We start from the raw sequence: 18,221 nt of genomic DNA on the forward strand, positions 1-18,221 counted from the left end.
CTTTAGTAAAGAAATATGACAGCTGTGTTACAATAAAAATGCAAAATGCTAAATAGATTTGGCATTTAAAGTGAAATGAAATTGCTTTATTTTAGATCTTCAGTGAAGGTGGGTCATTTTTGATCCAGAGGACAAGGGGCGTATACAAAATGTTAAGACAACATGAGGGTTAAACATAGATCAGATTACAATTTTGAGTCAAGTCTATTTTACATTGAGCCAGGATTAGTAAACCATTTGTAGAACATGGCGCAAGATTGCTGTAATACACATACAGTAGCCCCGGAATGAATGTTGCCCTCAGCCACACATGCCTTTGCAGGAAAAAGAAAACCCAGTTCAGTTTTTGTGATTGTACTTCATTTGACTTATTGAAAAATACCCATTCTTCCAGATATTAGATTTTGTAAACATTTTTAACCATGTATTAAAAAATATTAATCACGCTTTCCCAGGCAATCTTCAAAAAGTTCCCGGATAATATGTGTCAATACTGAACCATTATTCATGCACAATGAACTGTCAAGTGAAAATACAGGAGCATACATGGAGGATGTGTTGAGCTTCAAGTTGTATTCCTGATTTCATCCGACCTCTAAGTGCTCAATGGAAGGTGTAAAAATAACTACAACATTTTACTACATATACTGTAATACACTTACATATATGTAGAATGTCACAAATATTCCTCACAGTGACCTTGTTGTGTCTTACAGTGTTTAAATCTCCTAATATCACCAAAAAACTAACAAACAGACCGTGTACATGTGCGGTGTGTTTTTGAAAACGCAGCATCACACTGCTTTAACAGCTCAGACATCAAAGTGAAAGTCATTTTACAGAACTTTAATGCAGCCTTATCAGCATCTTTGCACCTCCCACACACACACATGCACACACACACAAACTCTTCGCTGGGTGGCCCCCAAAGCTGGGGGCCGTGGGAGGGGTGGGGGCTGAGCTGATTGCATAATGCGCTTCAACATCTGACCGATAACTGTTGACACTTGGTGACAATCTGTCTATTTGCTGTTTCGAAGTTCGTCCTCAGTGCAGGTCAACAGGTGAGCTTCCTGCTTGGTGTTGTTGTTTCATCATTACTTTACTTTATTATTCATATTTAGATGTGTTCTTTAAATTGGCAGTAGCAGTAATGGTGCTAATTTCCTTTATTTTTACTATTTTTAATAGTAGTGTTATTGTTATGAACCCCTCTGACATCCACTGCCTAATAACAATATCTTAAGTTGTATGTTATGTAATAATAAATGTGGCGTGAAGTGTTTTATTTATGGATATGTTATTCATTAATTTATTTAGTGGGGAATACACATTTATTTTACATTCATTCACAAACACAAATTGATCCATGAACAACATTTGTTGATGGGCAGAAACAGGAGATGTGGACTTTACAGCCTACAGATGCCTGAGGATATTTGGCTTTAGTGATTAGTAATAGTTATGTGTATTCAATGACAGCAAAGGCTTTCCTAAGATAAAGTCAAAGTTTGACCTACTTGTGTTTAAAGACCCCGGTGTTAGAGGGGCTGATGTAAGATTACATCTGACCACAAGGGAAAGCCACAGATCCTAAGAATTGGCTTATCTGCTGACCACAGGAGATTGTTGGGGAAGTGATGCAGCCTCCGGCTGTAAACTAAGCTATACATACTTGCGCCCTTCATCTTATTAAAATGCAGATAAGTTATTGTTTGGGTGGGTTTTTCACTGGCAGAGTATCACATCCAGCATCTATTTTTATTCCCTCATAGTCTGAGAAACCTCTCACTGCAGGAAAATAATTGACCGAAAGAATCAAAACAAAATGAGACGCATCCCTGCTGTGTGAAGTGGAGACATTTCTGATAGGTACACTGCTGTAATCAGCTGGTGACGTCTGTCGGGGGAGCACTTGAGCGCCTGCAGGGTGAAGATAAACAGCAGCAACCTGCCGCACCCTGGAGGAGGCACCGACTGCTCTCCACAGCCAAACTGAGCCACTACATAGCCCCTCTGAACATGTTTCTCTTCAGAAACTATGATGGGCTTTTTTGAAGTTCAGTCATTCCCCAGTCATTCTCATTTTACACTCTGGTCACCTGACTGTAAGGGATGAGATTTTAGCTTCTTTTGTGCAGGTGCTTAGAGAAGTAAAAAGTTATTCTGCACACCCTGCCTGGAGTAAAAGCCACACTCTTTACAGAAATATGGCATGTTTTATAGAATGAAATTGATTCCCCATCTTCTATCTCATCTCAGACTAGGAACAGCTGCAGTACAATGGCTGCCTTCCTTCATCACTGCCCCTTCTTGAAAGCTGTCCCGAAGCCAGCTTTGAGGAGAACAGGGGCCACCTTGATGTCTCTGGCCGATCGGTGCCCCATCATCGCTCGACAGATCAGCGTGAGTGGCCCAGCCTCTCTGGACGCCAAGCTGGGCGTCTCATCCGACGCCCTGAAGACTAAACGACTTCCCACCATGGATCAAAGGAGGCTGTTTGCTCAGTCGGCGGCTCAGGTGGCTGAGTCTGTGTCGAAGGGCTGCCCTTTCGTCAGCTCTCAGATCGGGATGGTGCGAGCCAGCCCCGAAGTGCAAGAGGACGTCAAAGAGGGTAGGAGGAAGGAAGCAGCCGCAGAGATGCTGCAGTGACACCAAAGTCACTTTAAGGGGAAACAAACATTTTTTTCACATCACAAGTTTTCTGATATTATATTTTAACCCTAACCCTTCATACAAAAAAGGCAGCATCTTATTCAAAACGCACTCAACAGCATACATTTCCGAAACAGAAATCTGAGCTCCGGATAAAGCCAGGTTCAAAACCCTTGCTTCATTTTGTTTGACACATCAGAATCAAAGGATTTCACAGGGGAATGTTTGGAGATCTCCTCTGATCACTCAGAAGATACTGTTGGAGTAAGACCTTATATAAATCAAGACTCTGAATTATATATGAATAAACCCTTTTGCCAAGGAAAGTTTGGTGTATTTACTGAAGTTGAGATTTTTGTCTCATGAGTCTGAGAAACCTTTAAAGATAGGTGGTGTGAAAATTCCAGACTTCTTCTTTACAGAAATCAGATTAAAAAAAACACCTTAAGGCTACTTTTTAAGATGTTCTCTCCACCACTCTGAAGAAATACATGTTATGAAAGAAAAAAACTGAATCTCAAATCTCAAAAAAACCTGTGCCATGAAAACCAATGTTTTCACCGTCAGAGCGAAGGCAGAAATAGGAACAGCGACACTGACAGACCTGCTCTGCTCTCTCACAGGTCTGATGACTCCTCTGCTGAAGGGTTTGAAGGATTTAATCCTCCCGACACCAGCTCAGGCCGACACCGTCACCCACCTCCTCAAAGACAACATGGGTATGACTGACAGTTAAAATGAGCTGGAGGCCACTAATACTAGCATCAGGTTAATATGATGCAGTCTGTGATGGAAAGAAACTATGCACATTTACTGAAACAATGGTCGCTAGTACACATTCGAAAGACTTGAGTATTTAATCTTGTGCCACTTTATACTTCTACTCCACTGCCGTCTCAGAGGGAATTGTGTTCTGACATGGTTACTAATTACTTCTGGAAACATGTAAATGGTAACGTAATCCAAGTATCACAATATCAAAGTAATGTAACCTGATAACTTACCCTTACTTTTTTGATTACTTCAATACCAAACATAACCCGATTCTTGATTATACTTATAAATTTTTCTTTAAGTAGTGTTTCCAGTGTAATTCTTTGTATGACAGTATGTTTTCAGTGTAGTTTTATTATTATTAGAATTGTTCTACTTCTATAAAGGATCAGAATACTGGATGCTGTCTACTGACTCATGCCTCATTATTAGTTGAACTGCTGTTTACTGATTGCTGTAAGTGATTTAAAGTCTGTCACTCCTGCAGTTGGACCCAGCTACGACTACGACCGCTTCTTCGCTGAGAAGATTGCTGAGAAGAAGAAGGACCACACATACAGAGTCTTCAAGACCGTGAACAGGAGTGCTGAGGTCTTTCCATTTGCGGACGATTACTCCGTCTCTGGGCGGGAGGGCTCCCAGGTGTCCGTCTGGTGCAGCAACGACTACCTGGGGATGAGTCGCCACCCGCGGGTCCTCAGTGCCATCAGGTAAAAAGATAATGTCTGCAAGTCGAGTGTCACGTCAGCAAATTGCATTGGAAAAGTCTTTCAGGTGTCTGATGCTGGATTCTCCTTTCAAAGCTGTTAGCGAGCTCATGAATTTTTTACACAGTGGAGATGAAGTCCTCCTCATGCAGAGGCCTAATTAATTTTTCAAGCTGCACTGTGCTCAAGGACCTGCCTGTCACTGTCTCATTGACTTTTTTCTTTTATCATCCAAGATCATACCAGCTTGTTGTCAGGTCTCAGGTCAACTGTAAAGGAGGCAAATGTGAAGTTAAATTATTTCAGTCTGTCAAGAAGATCAAGAACTAGTCTCATGTTGTTTTTTTTTCTAACTTGATTCTACAGCTCTGGCAAAAAGCAGACCTGAAACTGAATCAAGTCATCAGGAATATTTGCAGTTTGATGGTAGATGTTCAAGTGAAAAAGGATTTACTCGGTCGTTCTCAATATAAGACCCTTCAACTTATGTGGTAAATAGTGGGGTTTGTAGCACTTGGAGACATTATTTCCTTTATTTATAGAGTGAATTTGAAGGGATATTTGAAATAAAATGACGGGGAACTTCTCGCGACATGTATCCAACGTGCATCCTGTGTGATTTTAGTGATGCCCTGGAGAAGCACGGAGCAGGAGCGGGGGGCACCAGGAACATCTCCGGCACTAGTAACTACCACGTGTCTCTGGAGAAGGAGCTGGCCCAGCTCCACCAGAAGGACGCAGCTCTCGTCTTCTCCTCCTGCTTCGTGGCAAATGACTCTACCCTCTTCACTTTGGCGAAGATGCTTCCAGGTAAACACTGACCTCTGACCCCTGACCTCTGACCAGTGAGCCATAGGCTGTCTGTCAGTTACATCTCTAGATGCTCTGTAGAAAAGGTGTTAGTATCTCAGGGTGGAAGCTGTTTAGGGGGTTTCATGCTGCGTTCACTGTGTTGTACAGGGTGCGAGATCTACTCCGATGCAGGGAACCACGCGTCGATGATTCAGGGCATCAGGAACAGCGGAGCCAAGCGCTTCATCTTCCGCCACAATGACAGCCGACACCTTGAGGAGCTGCTGCGACGCTCTGACCCCAAGACACCCAAGATAGTGGCGTTTGAGACTGTGCACTCCATGGACGGTGAGTGCTTCATGTTCATTAGATTATTTGGATTAATTTATTCAATTAATCAGATATATGGCAGCAGGTAACATTTTTGAACGTAACCTTTATATGCAGTTAGTGTTATACCAGTTAAAGAGTCAAGAGATGTAAATCTTTATCTACTCAGACTGATTTGAGTAAAATTAGGTGTACAGTAATTAAACATACATGTTAAATGCAGTCTCTAGGTATAGATGTGCTACATCTGACCAATTGGTATCATTTCAAGGGTCAAACATCATTTTTGATCACCCGTCAGCTAACAATAACATTCAACTGCTTTCTAGCTAACATTGCTGTTTGACTACATCCCCATGTGTTTCCCTTCAGGAAGTGTCAAAGATGTGCGCTGATTTTTTTTAGAATCACTTTACACCTTTTCTATCATATCGTGTAACACAATGAAACAGTAACGTTTGCGAGCTTCAACGACCTGCAACCTGGATCACTTCAGTACGATGCTTGAGCTTCCCACCCTGAGTGTGATGTCAGAGGAAAATGGCCTCCATGTAAATGTATGGTCTATTAATGAGAAGAAATGCCACCTCAAATCTGAAAAAGGTCCATAAGTCATCATCAGCCTCAAGTTCATGATTAATAGCTTATAAAAAGAAAGCCATGATTGGACTATTTATAATTCTATAATCCACAGTTATTCACTGCGTTATCTGTCATTCATCACTGTCACCCAGAGGAGGAAGTAGTTTCCGTCCTCAGCTCTATTTCTCTGTGGGATATTACACCGCTGACAGCTCTATGAAGCACATGCTGAGGCTGACTAAATGGCTGACTGTGAGCATATCCGGGAGGATTATTTTTTTCTTAAAAACCCTAACACAAAATGCTCATTTTGATATAAATGTCCTGTCATTTGTGGATGAAGGGGAGATTTTATTGCTGTAAGACGGTGAGAATGACTCTCAACATGCAGTCGACATATACAGATCTTACACAGGGATGACATTTACAGCTCAGATGTTCTGCTGTTCACCTATATTGTACAGTTCTAATTATAGCACCTTATTCTCTGGGGGTCTCAGGTGCCATATGTCCTCTGGAAGAGCTGTGTGACGTATCTCACCGCTACGGAGCTCTGACGTTCGTTGATGAGGTTCACGCTGTGGGCCTGTACGGAGCCCATGGAGCTGGAGTGGGAGAGAGGGACAACATTATGCACAAGATTGACATTGTTTCTGGGACCTTAGGTGAGTATGTTTAATAGAATCCACTCCTCTCCTTAAAACTTTAAGAGATGTGACTAAAAGGGCAAGGCAAACGGTTTCAAACTGTCACAGATTAATTGCCTTTTTTCTTGGCCAGACTCCCATTTAAAGCCACTCGCGCTAACTGACGCTGACATGTTGCCAACAAGGCAGCAATACCCTCCTAACAAGCCCGATACTGCTCCAGTGTTGGTTAAACACGGGCAGGAGAGAAGTGAGCCCTCTTCAGTGGAAGCAGAGCCTTTATCAGCTGGGTGCCGGCTCTACTCCCTCTCTGGTCTCACTGATAACACCTGATCAGGGTGACCACGCTGTGTGTAGCATCATGACAACTTTCAGGTTTTAGGCAGAAATCTCTAACAAGAAAGCATCAAGCGTAAACTAATCCTGGATTACATCACTTGACCTTAGAGGTCCTGGCTAGAAGTGTTCACTTAGCGATAAATAGAGAAATAACAAATTAATGGTACTCTCAACACAAAACCCCATTACAATTTGATGCATAATGGTTGGGTCATAATTGTTAGATGTCATGCAGCAATATTAAAGTAGAACATTTGAGATTTCAAAATAAAATAGCAAGTGTGTAGTTTCACTAGCAACATCTTAGATCAAAAAAAGTCATTAAAAAAATGATTTCAAATGATAATAAAAATGTGGTGTCAGAAAATGTTTTATTCAAGAAATAATATATACAATAAGTCCATCCCTACATCTCAGAAAACATCTGAATTTCAACTATTTTTCAACACTAAAAAGCCAAAATGTTTCATGTCTTATCATTGTGATAGAGAAAGACGAACCAGATTCTTTATTTTAGCAAAGTTGGAATACCACCGTGTAAAAATGCCTAATCACAATGAATTTTTATTTTAACAACTGTATCTACAGTTAGGTAGTTTAGTCTGTAAAATTGGTCAGCTCACACATCCCTGAGCCAGCATCACTCACGTGTCTCCAGTTGGCTCTGTCGTGTTTTCAGCTTCCAGTTAGTGTCATCACTAAGGTAGTGTGAAATCACAAAGTCAGAAATATCCAAGTTAAGTATGTTACTCCTGTTTTTGATCAAATAAACTTTCCAACACCTCACCTCTGAACCCCTCCGTCATCTGTTACTGTTCCAGGTAAAGCCTTTGGCTGTGTTGGAGGCTACATCGCCAGCAGCAACGCCCTGGTGGACACAGTGCGCTCCTTTGCGGCCGGCTTCATCTTCACCACTGCCCTGCCCCCGATGGTCCTGTCTGGAGCCCTGGAGTCGGTCCGGGTGCTGAAGAGCTCCGAGGGGCAGTCGCTCCGCAGAGCCCACCAGAGGAACGTCAAGCACATGAGGCAGCTGCTCATGGACAAGGGCCTGCCTGTGGTCAACTGCCCCAGCCACATCATCCCCATCCAGGTAGAGGGACTTAACAGGGCTGCTGCCGCCACTGCTACTTCTCTCTCCACCTCTTAGAAATAATAGTCAAATAATAAAACTTCCCCCTGAGCTTTTTTCAGTGTGTTTAATTGTGATTTAATTTAGAGCTTTAACAATGAAACTAAGTTAATCACATTTGCATTTTAAGCATGCAAACTTTAATCTTTTTATGGTACGATTTATTAGGTGATATTAGTTTAACATTCAAATATGAATACATGTTTTTTTATTGCATCATTTAAATTCTAATCTTATTAACCAATTAGTAATTACCTCTTTTAAATGCAAAATATGATTATCACTAAACAGAACAATTCCAGCGGCATACTTAACACTCAATATGCCAAGCTGGCCGCAGTAATGGGTTTGATTCCTACACGTTTGACCTGACAGTGCTGAATAAAAGCTCTGAACAGCTCGTATCTCCTTCCATGATCCTTTTCCTAGGTGGGCAACGCTGAGCTGAACACCAAGGTGTCTGACATCCTGCTGGAGAGACACAACATCTACGTCCAGGCCATTAACTACCCCACAGTGCCTCGGGGTGAGGAGCTGCTGCGCCTGGCTCCGTCTCCTCACCACGACCCAGCAATGATGGAGTATTTCGTGGGTGAGTGTTTGGATCCTTCCCGAAAATTAGGTCAGAGTTGTTCTACTGATCGTCCAATCAAGTAAAGTGGGGACAGTGGCTGGAACAAGCGGTTTGTGTTTGTCCTTAGTGAGTCTCTTTGCTACAGGCATACGTGAGTCTCTTGGCATTCAGATGTCACCCCAGTTTATACTGCAGTGCAGTAAAAGACAACGCTCTGCAGACATCTTTAAAAGAAAAGGCTAACATTGTAACCTCAGTGTTTGCATGCCAAGATGACCACCAATGACATTTAAAGACGGAGAACTCAAAGAAAAATAAATATTGGCATTTAATTGTTGATTCCCGTAAATGTCTGTTTGATTCACAGATAAACTGGTGGAGGTGTGGCAGGAAGCAGGGCTCCAGCTCAACACCCCGTCAGTGGCCTCCTGCACCTTCTGTGACCGTCCGCTGCACTTCGACCTTATGAGTGAATGGGAGAAATCCTATTTCGGCAACATGGAACCGCAATACATTACTGTGTCTGCATAATACCGAAGTACTTGAAGGCCTACACATACAGCATATGTATACAATTAATGCTACATCCAACATCCTTTTAAATTCTTAATGTCCAACTTCATGTACACTGAGAATGTTTAAACATCATTTAATGTCAATGTATCGGACTAAACTAAACAGTATTTATTTCTATTTTCCTGCATTTATGCTAATTAAATTGTGTTTGCTCCCATTGCTATGATTAAATAAAGTTGTGCCTCCTCCACTTAAAAGCACAAAACCTGCACACTGGGCACTTTCTTAAATCTTATATCTGGGTGTGATGGTTTGAATTAAACTATGGTATCTCATTTCATGTTTTGTGATTTCCTTCATGCCATATCGACATTACGACTGTCATGTTAAGTGTTAATTTCCACACTAATTCAATCATCATTTTGCAACTAAATGTTAATTGGTTCATGAAATAAGGCACAATAAGTAACCAATAAATCTGCCGTGTTAAAAAACTCTCACATAACCCTCTCATTAATCGTATGCTGCTTTGCTGAAATTATGAAGATATGAAAACTATAACAAACACTGCTGTTAATCCTACAGACTTGAAGTGAAATTGGAAGACATCATATGAAGTGAAGCTCAGAGTCCTCAAAGAACCATAAAAAGATTTCTCATCAGTGAGGTTGTTCCTCCGCAATAAGACATCTTAAAGTACAGGCACTAAGAGCTCCGGCTCCCTGTGTGACTAGTTGACATTGCAGGGGCTGGCCACTTCTCGTTTGACCCTAGCCCTCAGTCTGCGGAGCTCTGCGTTCTCACTGTCCACAACAAGGCCGCATTCAATCAATGTCCAGGCTTTATCCAGTTGCTGGTTCGCATAGTGCTGCAGCGCCCCCCGCAGAAAGCACTCAGCCAGGCGCAGCCTCCCCAGACCAGCCTCCACACACTGGATGGCTCTGTTCCTGTGGAGCTCCAAAGCCCGAGTGAAGTCCTCCAGAGCTGCTCCTTCTCTTGAACAGATCACCAGGCTGCGGCCTCGCCGACACAGGTCCTCCACCCAGACTTTAGGATCATCTGAGCAGCTGATGTCAGACCCGTCGTGTCTCTGGATAACTCTGTCTAGGTCAGCTATGGCCCGCTCATGTAGGCCAAGTTGAGCGAGGCAGGCAGCCCGCTGGCGAAGATACTGGAGTCTGTGATTGCCCACAGCTTGTACTGCCACAGTCAGGAGTGAGACGGCCTGATGCCACTGACCACCTGAGGATACATTGCTGGCCTCCTGTGCTGCTGCCTGTTACAATACAGATATAGAACAATAAGTTTACAGTTTATTAAGACATAAATACATTTTTGTTGTTGCCCTGTCTTGTAAGTAGTATCATATTGTTCAATGATGTTCTCCATCATACATTATGTATACTTTTTTTCATCTTTTCTGACCTTATCGTCCATTTAAAGCATACGAAATATTCTCATGGTGAAATATTCAGAGATCACCATATTTTCGTGGGTATCGTAAATAAGAAAGACACTGTGTAAAAACATCAGACAGATGAGATAAAATACAATTTGCATAAAGGTGACAAAAGAAAATTATATTGAGAACAGACACCAGGAGCTTCACAGAATCACAGAGCAGCTCTGTCAATGTGACAAGATCAAAAAACAGCACAAACTAGACAGCAATGATTCAAGTTTCATTCTCGTCAGGGAGTTAGTTTAATGTATAGTCCAATAAATACATATTGCATCACTTAGGAGTTTCAGTGATGCATAAATCCTAAAAAAGTTGTATTTTATTTTGTATACAGAAAGTATTTGATTACATTGTCCTCTAAAAGCAGACATATGGGTGCATTTTTTACTCCTGGAAATGTCTGCAATAAAAACTAATAAAACAAAGAACTTTGATTATTCTGGGTTTGATTCTCAGCTTCCTGCACGCAGGCTTACCTGTGCCACGCGTTTCCGCTGATTTAATGGGATCAGCGCCAGCAAGAGGTCCAGATTGGATGAGTCTTTCTCAGTCAGTTTGCTGAGCCTGCAAGCTGCGCTGCGGTAGTTCTGCTGCCAGGCCTCCACCACACCCACCCTGGCCTGGGCCACTGCATCTCTTGGCTCCTGACCAAACACCTGGCACAGGTGAGCACCTGCTGCCTTAACTTCACCTGGAGCAGATAGACCGTAACAGCAGGACAGAGGGTTATTGTAAACAAGGATCCCCATTCAATTGTGTTTTGTTTTTGTTTTTTTTTAATCAAAGTAGAAACACCACACAGTCTGAATCAACATCTCCTAACCAGTGCTATCAAAGACCCCAGTAAGAAATCTAGAAGTAAAGTTTGGCAACGTTCCCATCTCACCTTTGGCTAAGAGTGTGTCCACATAGAGGAGATGCCATCTGGGGTCTCTGCAGTCGGTCCTCATCAAAGCTCCACCAATTATGAAAGCCTCTCTGAGCTGCTCTTCATGGCAGGGGACAGCATGAGCGACCAGGATGTCTGACAGATTGGTCCGACAGAACTGATGCAACCAATCACAGACCAGCTTCCGTGCCTTGTCCTTGAGTGACAGGATGTCTTTGATAACTATGTCAGTGTTTATGTGCAGTGCTGCCAGGATATCATGAGTGCACTCCTAAGGGGGAAAGGCAGTTTGAATTTCATATTTAAACTGAAATATATATATATAGTCCACAGCTGCACAACAGATGTAAAAATACATCATCTATCAGCCAAAATTTTAAAAAAGAGAAAAATAGAGCCTCTGATGCCCAGAAATCCTATTTGCCAAAATTACTCCTAGTGGTGAAATGTGGAATGTGGTGGAGAGGACTATCTTGCCAACAGTAAATTAAACTAGGGTTTTGCAAAATACTGACACTGATGATAATGAAATATAAATATTGTGTTGATAAAAAACATATGATAATATCATGTAAATAATTATCTACCTTTAAAGTCATTCCCATTTCTTTCTGTTCTCGCTTTGTCATAGCAGGTGGTTGTCATGTACCTAAAGGCCCTGATCACTCAGAGACTTGTTGCTACTGGTACAGTTGCTTTAAATCAGCATTGGAAAAGTGTATTTTGGACAAATCAGCGTGATGCTCCAGTGGAGCAGGGCTGTGTGTGCAACCGGCTATTATCTGAGATTGACAGTAAAAAACGCTGCAACTTATGCTGGATCAGCGCCATACCGTAGTAGATCAATGGTTTTGCTACCGCTGGCTGAACAAGCCACTAAATGGAAAAATTCATGACAGGAAATTGTTCTTTTTGTTCGCTTTAGTAAAGCTATGGTCACAGATTTTCGCTTCAACTCCTCACAATTATTTTGAGTGTTAGTAATCTTCCAAAAAAGAGACAAAACACACAATAAATTACGTTACAGATGAACTTGACTTACCTTTTTTTAAATAAATGTATTTCTATAGATATCATGATAATAGCGTTATTGTGAATTATTTTCTGTTCTTGTCAACACCAGAATTGCTACTGAAAGTTTACAGACTTTGCATGTGTTATGTCACCTGAAATTCAAGTATATTTACAACAATTACCTTTCACTCGCAGCTGCTACCACTAGCTTGTAAAGCTGCCTAGTGTAGCTTGAAGTCAACAGAAGGCCAGAGAAAAGGTCCTAGATGTTTTGACAGTGTTATAACTCAGGAATACCTTCTGTTGGTTCAGCATGAGATAGGTGAAGCCTCGTCCACAGAGGGCCTGAACATGTTTTGGGTGTTCCTTCAGAATGACACTGAAGTCAAAGATGGCTGTCTTTCGTTGGCCCAGCTGAGCATAACACCTCGCTCTCTCCAGTAAAGAGTCTGCTGCCTCGCCACCTTGAAAAATACAATTATTTGACTGGTTTTACATTTTGTTGGTTACTTTACCATTTATTCATAACCATGCACTGATCCAGACACAGTTTAGTAGTGTGTATGTGTTTGAATGGAGGCATCTGCTCAGACTGTCTTTAGTTAAATAATACAGAGACAATCTGCCTGCTTCGCGTTCAGTGTTTTGAAAGATGTACCTCTGCTGAACTGAGGCCAGACACACAGAGACAAAGCTTCTGTTTTGTGCCAACCTTTCTCTTTATCCCTGCAGTCACCCCCCCCCCCCCCATCTAGATTAAAGCATTACCCACCATTAATTAAGTCTACAATCAGACTCAGACCAATAACAAACATCAATAACCCATCAATCAGATCCTAATCACCGGAGGCCATGATAGCGATGGAGAGATATGCCACAGCCTCCCTGACAGCGCTCTCCTCTCGCGTGCCCTCCAGGATGCGTTTTGCAGCAGAGTGGCAGTGAGCCTGAAGCAGTCCCCGATCCTTCTGTTGTGCCACCGCCAACAAGGGCCGCAAGCAGCTTGTATCACCGCACTGAATGAGCTTTTTCAGCAGCTGCAGGGGGAAATGAGCAGAGATTAAATCTTTGCTGTTGTTTTCACAATTTAAAAGTATTAGTCTACTTGCTAATTTTGAGGTAATCGTTTCCTCAACTTTTTAATGTAAAGACGCTTTGCTGAGTATTACAGTATGGTCAGCACTTTAGTTCATCATGTTGTAGTACATATTTTAATAGCATATTTGTATTTCTGTGCCTGTGGTGAGACACAAATAGATTTGCTGTATTGATTTAGTGTGGTGCCAGGTTTAGCAACATCATCTCATATACAAATTAAGAAATCAAATTAGAGTGGGTGTAAATGAGTCCTTGTGGTTCCAGTTTTATTGAATGTGCACTAAAGCTGTGTCCAGAGGGCCATTTTGATGAGTGAGATAAGCACAGGCTGTTCTCTCCCTAACCCGATCAGGGATTTTGTTTGGGTTTTTCATGTTTCCCCTCAGCTACCCTGTCTATTTTTAATCAAGATCTGACCACTTCAGCCCACACCAATGAAACTGCAACATTGCAACATTTTGTTTAAATGCAGCACCCCTTTGTAGCACAAAAATGCTGGGAAAATCATCAATGTTTACCTACTTCTGCTGTGTGTGTGCAAAAATTACAAATAGGATTTGAGAAACCAAATGGCAGGAACCATGAAATCATTATTATTTATCATGCTGGTGCCCCTGGAGCTCACTGCTCCAAACCTACATACCTGATTGGTGTCATATAGAAAGCCTCTGTGCAGCTGCAGTAGGGCAAGGCGAGCCAGTATGGCTGCCCGAGGACTAGTGGGCCCAACAGAAAGAAGTAACCGGTAGGCCTCCTCCACCCGGCCAAGCTGGTACAAGGCATCTGCTGCCAGGATCTGAGACCCATCAGCACCCGGCTGGAGCTCCATCAGCAGCACAGCCAGCGACTGGACACCAGCAGGAGTCCTAAAAAAGTGCAACATACCAAGGAATTCCATTTAGCCAAGAAAACATGAATGAGGACATAGATCATGAACTGAAATTTGTAGCTGTATTAAGATGAACTTGAATCAAAAATGTAATAAATCAATAGCCTTTTCAAAGCACATATGTTTGACTTATCATAAAGCAAACACAGTTGTCACTGATAACATCAACAGTGGCTCATTCTTTCAAGTGTCCCAGAAAGCCATGAGTGTGACAATTAGCCAGCATGGCCAATACCGGGACCCTGATACTAAAGCAGCTAAACTGAATTCAACTTGTTACTGATTTTATCATTTACACATGCACTTTTTATTTACATGTCAAATGTCTCCAAAAAAGGTCTATTGAGTGAACTGTATGTGAGTCAAAGATCATACCCTAACCCTGATCTGTGGTTGTCTCTTTTTGACTTGGCCTGTGGCTGATCCCCTTGCTGAGGCTGCTGGAGGTTTTCACTGGAACAGGACTTGGATTCTTGCTCTCCAGTCCCTTCCAGCATGACTTGTCCCTGCTCCAGTAGAACAGTGACCAAAAGTCCCCGATAGTTCCACGGCACCAAGCAGCGAACAGTCAGCGCTGTTTCCTGAGGCTGCAGCCTGCTAGCTGTCACATAGTCAAGAGCTGTGAGGTAGTTCAAGCCGCCCAACATGCGCAGGAGCCCCCTGCCACACAGCGCCCGCACACAACTGGATGGGTGGGGGGTGTTGTGTTCGATCACAGCCTGGAAGTCTTCTAACGCCCCCTTGTGGTCTTCTGAGAGAAGTCGTGCATATCCACGAAGGACTTGCACTGTGTTCTGATAGCTCTGATGACCTTGGGCAGCAGCTAGCTGGCTACAGATCGAGAGGGCCTCCTTGTGTTCCCCTCTGAGGAGAAGGCAGTCAGCCAGGCGCACCCGCAGCTCTCTGCCTCCCCCATCAGGCTCTAAGCGGCAAAGAGCCCGTAACTGAGTGATCACAGGGTCCAGGAGTTCAACTCCTTCAGAGGAGCGCAGATCTGGACGGATCAGGACCCTGTCTTTGTAACCAGACAAGCCCCTCTCCGCCTGCTGACGGAGATGGTTGCGAGCAGCCAGCCCTGTACCCTGATCTGTGAAAAGCTTCTGGAAATAAACTCGGGCAGTGGCAGGGTGGATCTCAAATGCTTCCCCCAGATCCCTGCACGCCTCTGCAGTCTGTCCACCTGCTGACAAGCAGGCAGCTGCTCGACCGGTTAAGAGTCGAGCTCTCTTCTCAGGGGTGTCTTGAAATGACTTGTCTGTACTACTCTCAGATGTTTTCTGACAATGACCATGATGCAGCAGAGCAGAGTACACATCTGCACTGTCCCCAAACCTGCCTGTCAGAAACAAATGTACTGCTTGAAGTTCCTGAACTTCTCTATGACCAGGTGAGATGGCCAACAAAAACTCAATAATAGTAGAGGCTTTTTCATCTGGTTTATCATTCTCCACTTCTGTCACTGCACACTCGCTGTCAAGTATTAGAGAAGGATGCATGTGCAGTAACTGGTCTGTAATAGCCCTCACTATTTTAGGTACATGCTGAGCTTGTCTGCTTCTAACCAGTGTGATGGTTTCAGATTTGTTGCTCTGGTAAGCTCTGAGGTAAAGCTTCAGCCCCTTGATACTGTGAGGCTCTGAGAACAGGCAGGCCAGGGCACGAGTTATCTCCAACACAATGCCAGTCGCACCTTGTGGGTGAGGGTTTTGCTTCCCATCAAGCAGAGCAGTGCAGCGAGCAAAAATCTCCTCACAGCCATGCCCACCACCCTGAAGGAGAGACTCCATTTTGAAAATGGTGGCTGACAGATTGTTGGGGCAGAGTGTGGACAGAAACACGGCCACAAGACCTTTATTAAAACCCTCTAATGGCTGGTTCTCCCCGTGACCGTCAAGCCAGCCTTCTAGCGTGAAGATCACCCCACTCAGGTGGGACTTTAATTTTCGCATGTGGGACACGGTGGAGGCGGCGTGAGTCCTGAAGGCCGACATGTAGAGAGAGGTAGCCCTGCTGAGCTCTCCAGCCTCAAGGAACTTGTCTCCTTCTAGGCAAAGCTCTGAAACATTGTGTCCAGGACGAACCATAGCAGTCATGATCAGGCAGCAGGTCTCTCTGTCTGTTTTCTCTCTTCACCTGTTCACAAATTTTGCCTGTTAATGAAACAAAAGAAAATGAGGATAAAAACTGTTTGGTTTTTTGGGAAGAATTATCAACATTCAGTATATTGTACAGGACAGTACATTTCTCATAACAAACATTTGCACTGATCCTAATTGGAAAACAACAGGTGTCACTAACAACATAAACAATCGCTCTGTCATATCCCAGTATCCTACGAAGTCATGACAATGTTTAAGGTAATTAGAATTCAGCCTTAATTTGTTTGATTACTATCTTGTTCAATGTTTTTTTTGGGTGATATTTGGCCAATTGTGGAACTGGTGTTTTGTGACATTTCTTGATTTTTTCAGTTCTTTAGTTTAGTTCATTTATTTGACATGTACATAACAGTAACATTGGTGCTGCAACATACAACCATACACAAGTCCAAGGGGCACTGCATTTAGTGTATATAGCAAGATGCAATTTTAATGCATCTATCTGTGGAAGTGAAGTAAAGGCTTTTCAAAATCTGAAGCTAGAAAAAAGAAAAGAAAGAAAAGAAAAGCAAAAAAGAAGAGACAACAAATCTACATACATACATACAGTATAAATGCAATACTGTAATGTACTACACTGTAATGACTGATACAACAGGGTCTACATATTTAGCAGCAGTTGTATGGTCTTTTGTTAATACAGTACTAATAGCAGGCTAATTAAGTAATAATAATTGCAAGCTGTCAAGCATGTCTGATGTCTCGTCTGCTTTAAATAAGTGCTGTAAAGATAAAGAAAACAGAAATGAACCTTTATGATAACATTTATATATATCATATTTTTCCTGCCACCTTTCTAGCTTAGAACCACTTGCTCATTCAGTCATGGAAAAAAAAATATTTCTTAGCTTGTACCGCATTCACACCAGGAATATAAACACTTTGAGTTTGAATTTCTTCAAACTTCAACAAAGTGCCCCTTTAATGCCTATTTCTTGAATGCTGTTAGCCCCCTGTAAGGAGAGAGGACTTCCTCTGGCCCAGGGTTCATCCACCTGCCCCTTCAATTTCTGTTGATGACAACAAAGGCACCAAAACTTGAACGAGTCACGCGTAAAACGTGTGACTTTCTAAGAAAGGAAACAACTCACCGGTGCGGTCGATATCCACTCATTTTCTGTGAGCCCCTGTTCTTCCCGACAACCGAAAACCTGCGACCCATTTTTGTAATTTAACACCTCTCGTCTCACAGTTTCCAGGGAGACACCGTGTGTGTCCGCTCATACAACCGAAGCGAACTTTTTGAAGTGTGTAAAAGGGGGAAAGACACATAAATACCACCAAGATAAAACAAAGCTAGCTTCTCATCACGGTGATCTGCTCCTCTGTTCCTCCCGCTGTCGGGACGGTCCCGACGCACGAGCTGTTGTTCAGATCCGGTTGCCAATGGAAACCGCAAGCGCTCGTGCTCATAGGAAGACCACAACACAGCCGAGTGGGGCAGCCGGCCCGAAGCTCAAAGTACCCAGTCACACACATGGAGATTAAATCTGTCCCTTTGCGTTCACGCAGATGAAAGTCGGTGGATGAGGCCTCCAAGAAAGCAGACAGGGAGAGGTATTGTGGTGAGAGTGAGAACAAGTCATCTAAGTTCCTTCCTTGCGCTCGTTATTTTCCCCATACATATTTTTACAAATGGGCTAACTAGAATATAGAACAAATGAA

General features: G+C 42.8%; 2 protein-coding genes across 3 annotated transcripts; one reads left to right on the top strand and one right to left on the bottom strand.

Moving 5' to 3' along the window:
* The first annotated feature begins 959 nt into the window (after positions 1-959).
* alas2 (aminolevulinate, delta-, synthase 2) lies at positions 960-9,380 on the top strand. Its single transcript, XM_037104340.1, has 10 exons — positions 960-1,064; positions 2,263-2,614; positions 3,279-3,374; positions 3,917-4,139; positions 4,762-4,946; positions 5,097-5,276; positions 6,341-6,505; positions 7,648-7,916; positions 8,385-8,547; positions 8,897-9,380. Exons 2-10 carry the CDS (start codon positions 2,284-2,286, stop codon positions 9,058-9,060), a joined length of 1,776 nt encoding a protein of 591 aa, XP_036960235.1. The 5' UTR covers positions 960-1,064; positions 2,263-2,283; the 3' UTR covers positions 9,061-9,380.
* A 221-nt stretch (positions 9,381-9,601) lies between these two features.
* Positions 9,602-17,930, bottom strand: ttc34 (tetratricopeptide repeat domain 34). Of its 2 annotated transcripts, none has more exons than XM_037104339.1 (8): positions 17,648-17,930; positions 14,779-16,547; positions 14,152-14,374; positions 13,255-13,447; positions 12,708-12,874; positions 11,394-11,667; positions 10,984-11,198; positions 9,602-10,321 (listed from the first exon to the last, which is right to left on the bottom strand). In XM_037104339.1, exons 2-8 carry the CDS (start codon positions 16,488-16,490, stop codon positions 9,776-9,778), a joined length of 3,330 nt encoding a protein of 1,109 aa, XP_036960234.1. In that variant the 5' UTR covers positions 16,491-16,547; positions 17,648-17,930; the 3' UTR covers positions 9,602-9,775. The 2 variants fall into 2 exon arrangements, with proteins under 2 accessions (XP_036960234.1, XP_036960233.1); XM_037104338.1 differs by having other exon boundaries at positions 14,773-16,547.
* Positions 17,931-18,221: the final 291 nt, after the last annotated feature.

Source organism: Acanthopagrus latus, chromosome 7 (assembly GCF_904848185.1).
Source record: "Acanthopagrus latus isolate v.2019 chromosome 7, fAcaLat1.1, whole genome shotgun sequence".
Lineage (NCBI taxonomy): Eukaryota > Metazoa > Chordata > Actinopteri > Spariformes > Sparidae > Acanthopagrus > Acanthopagrus latus.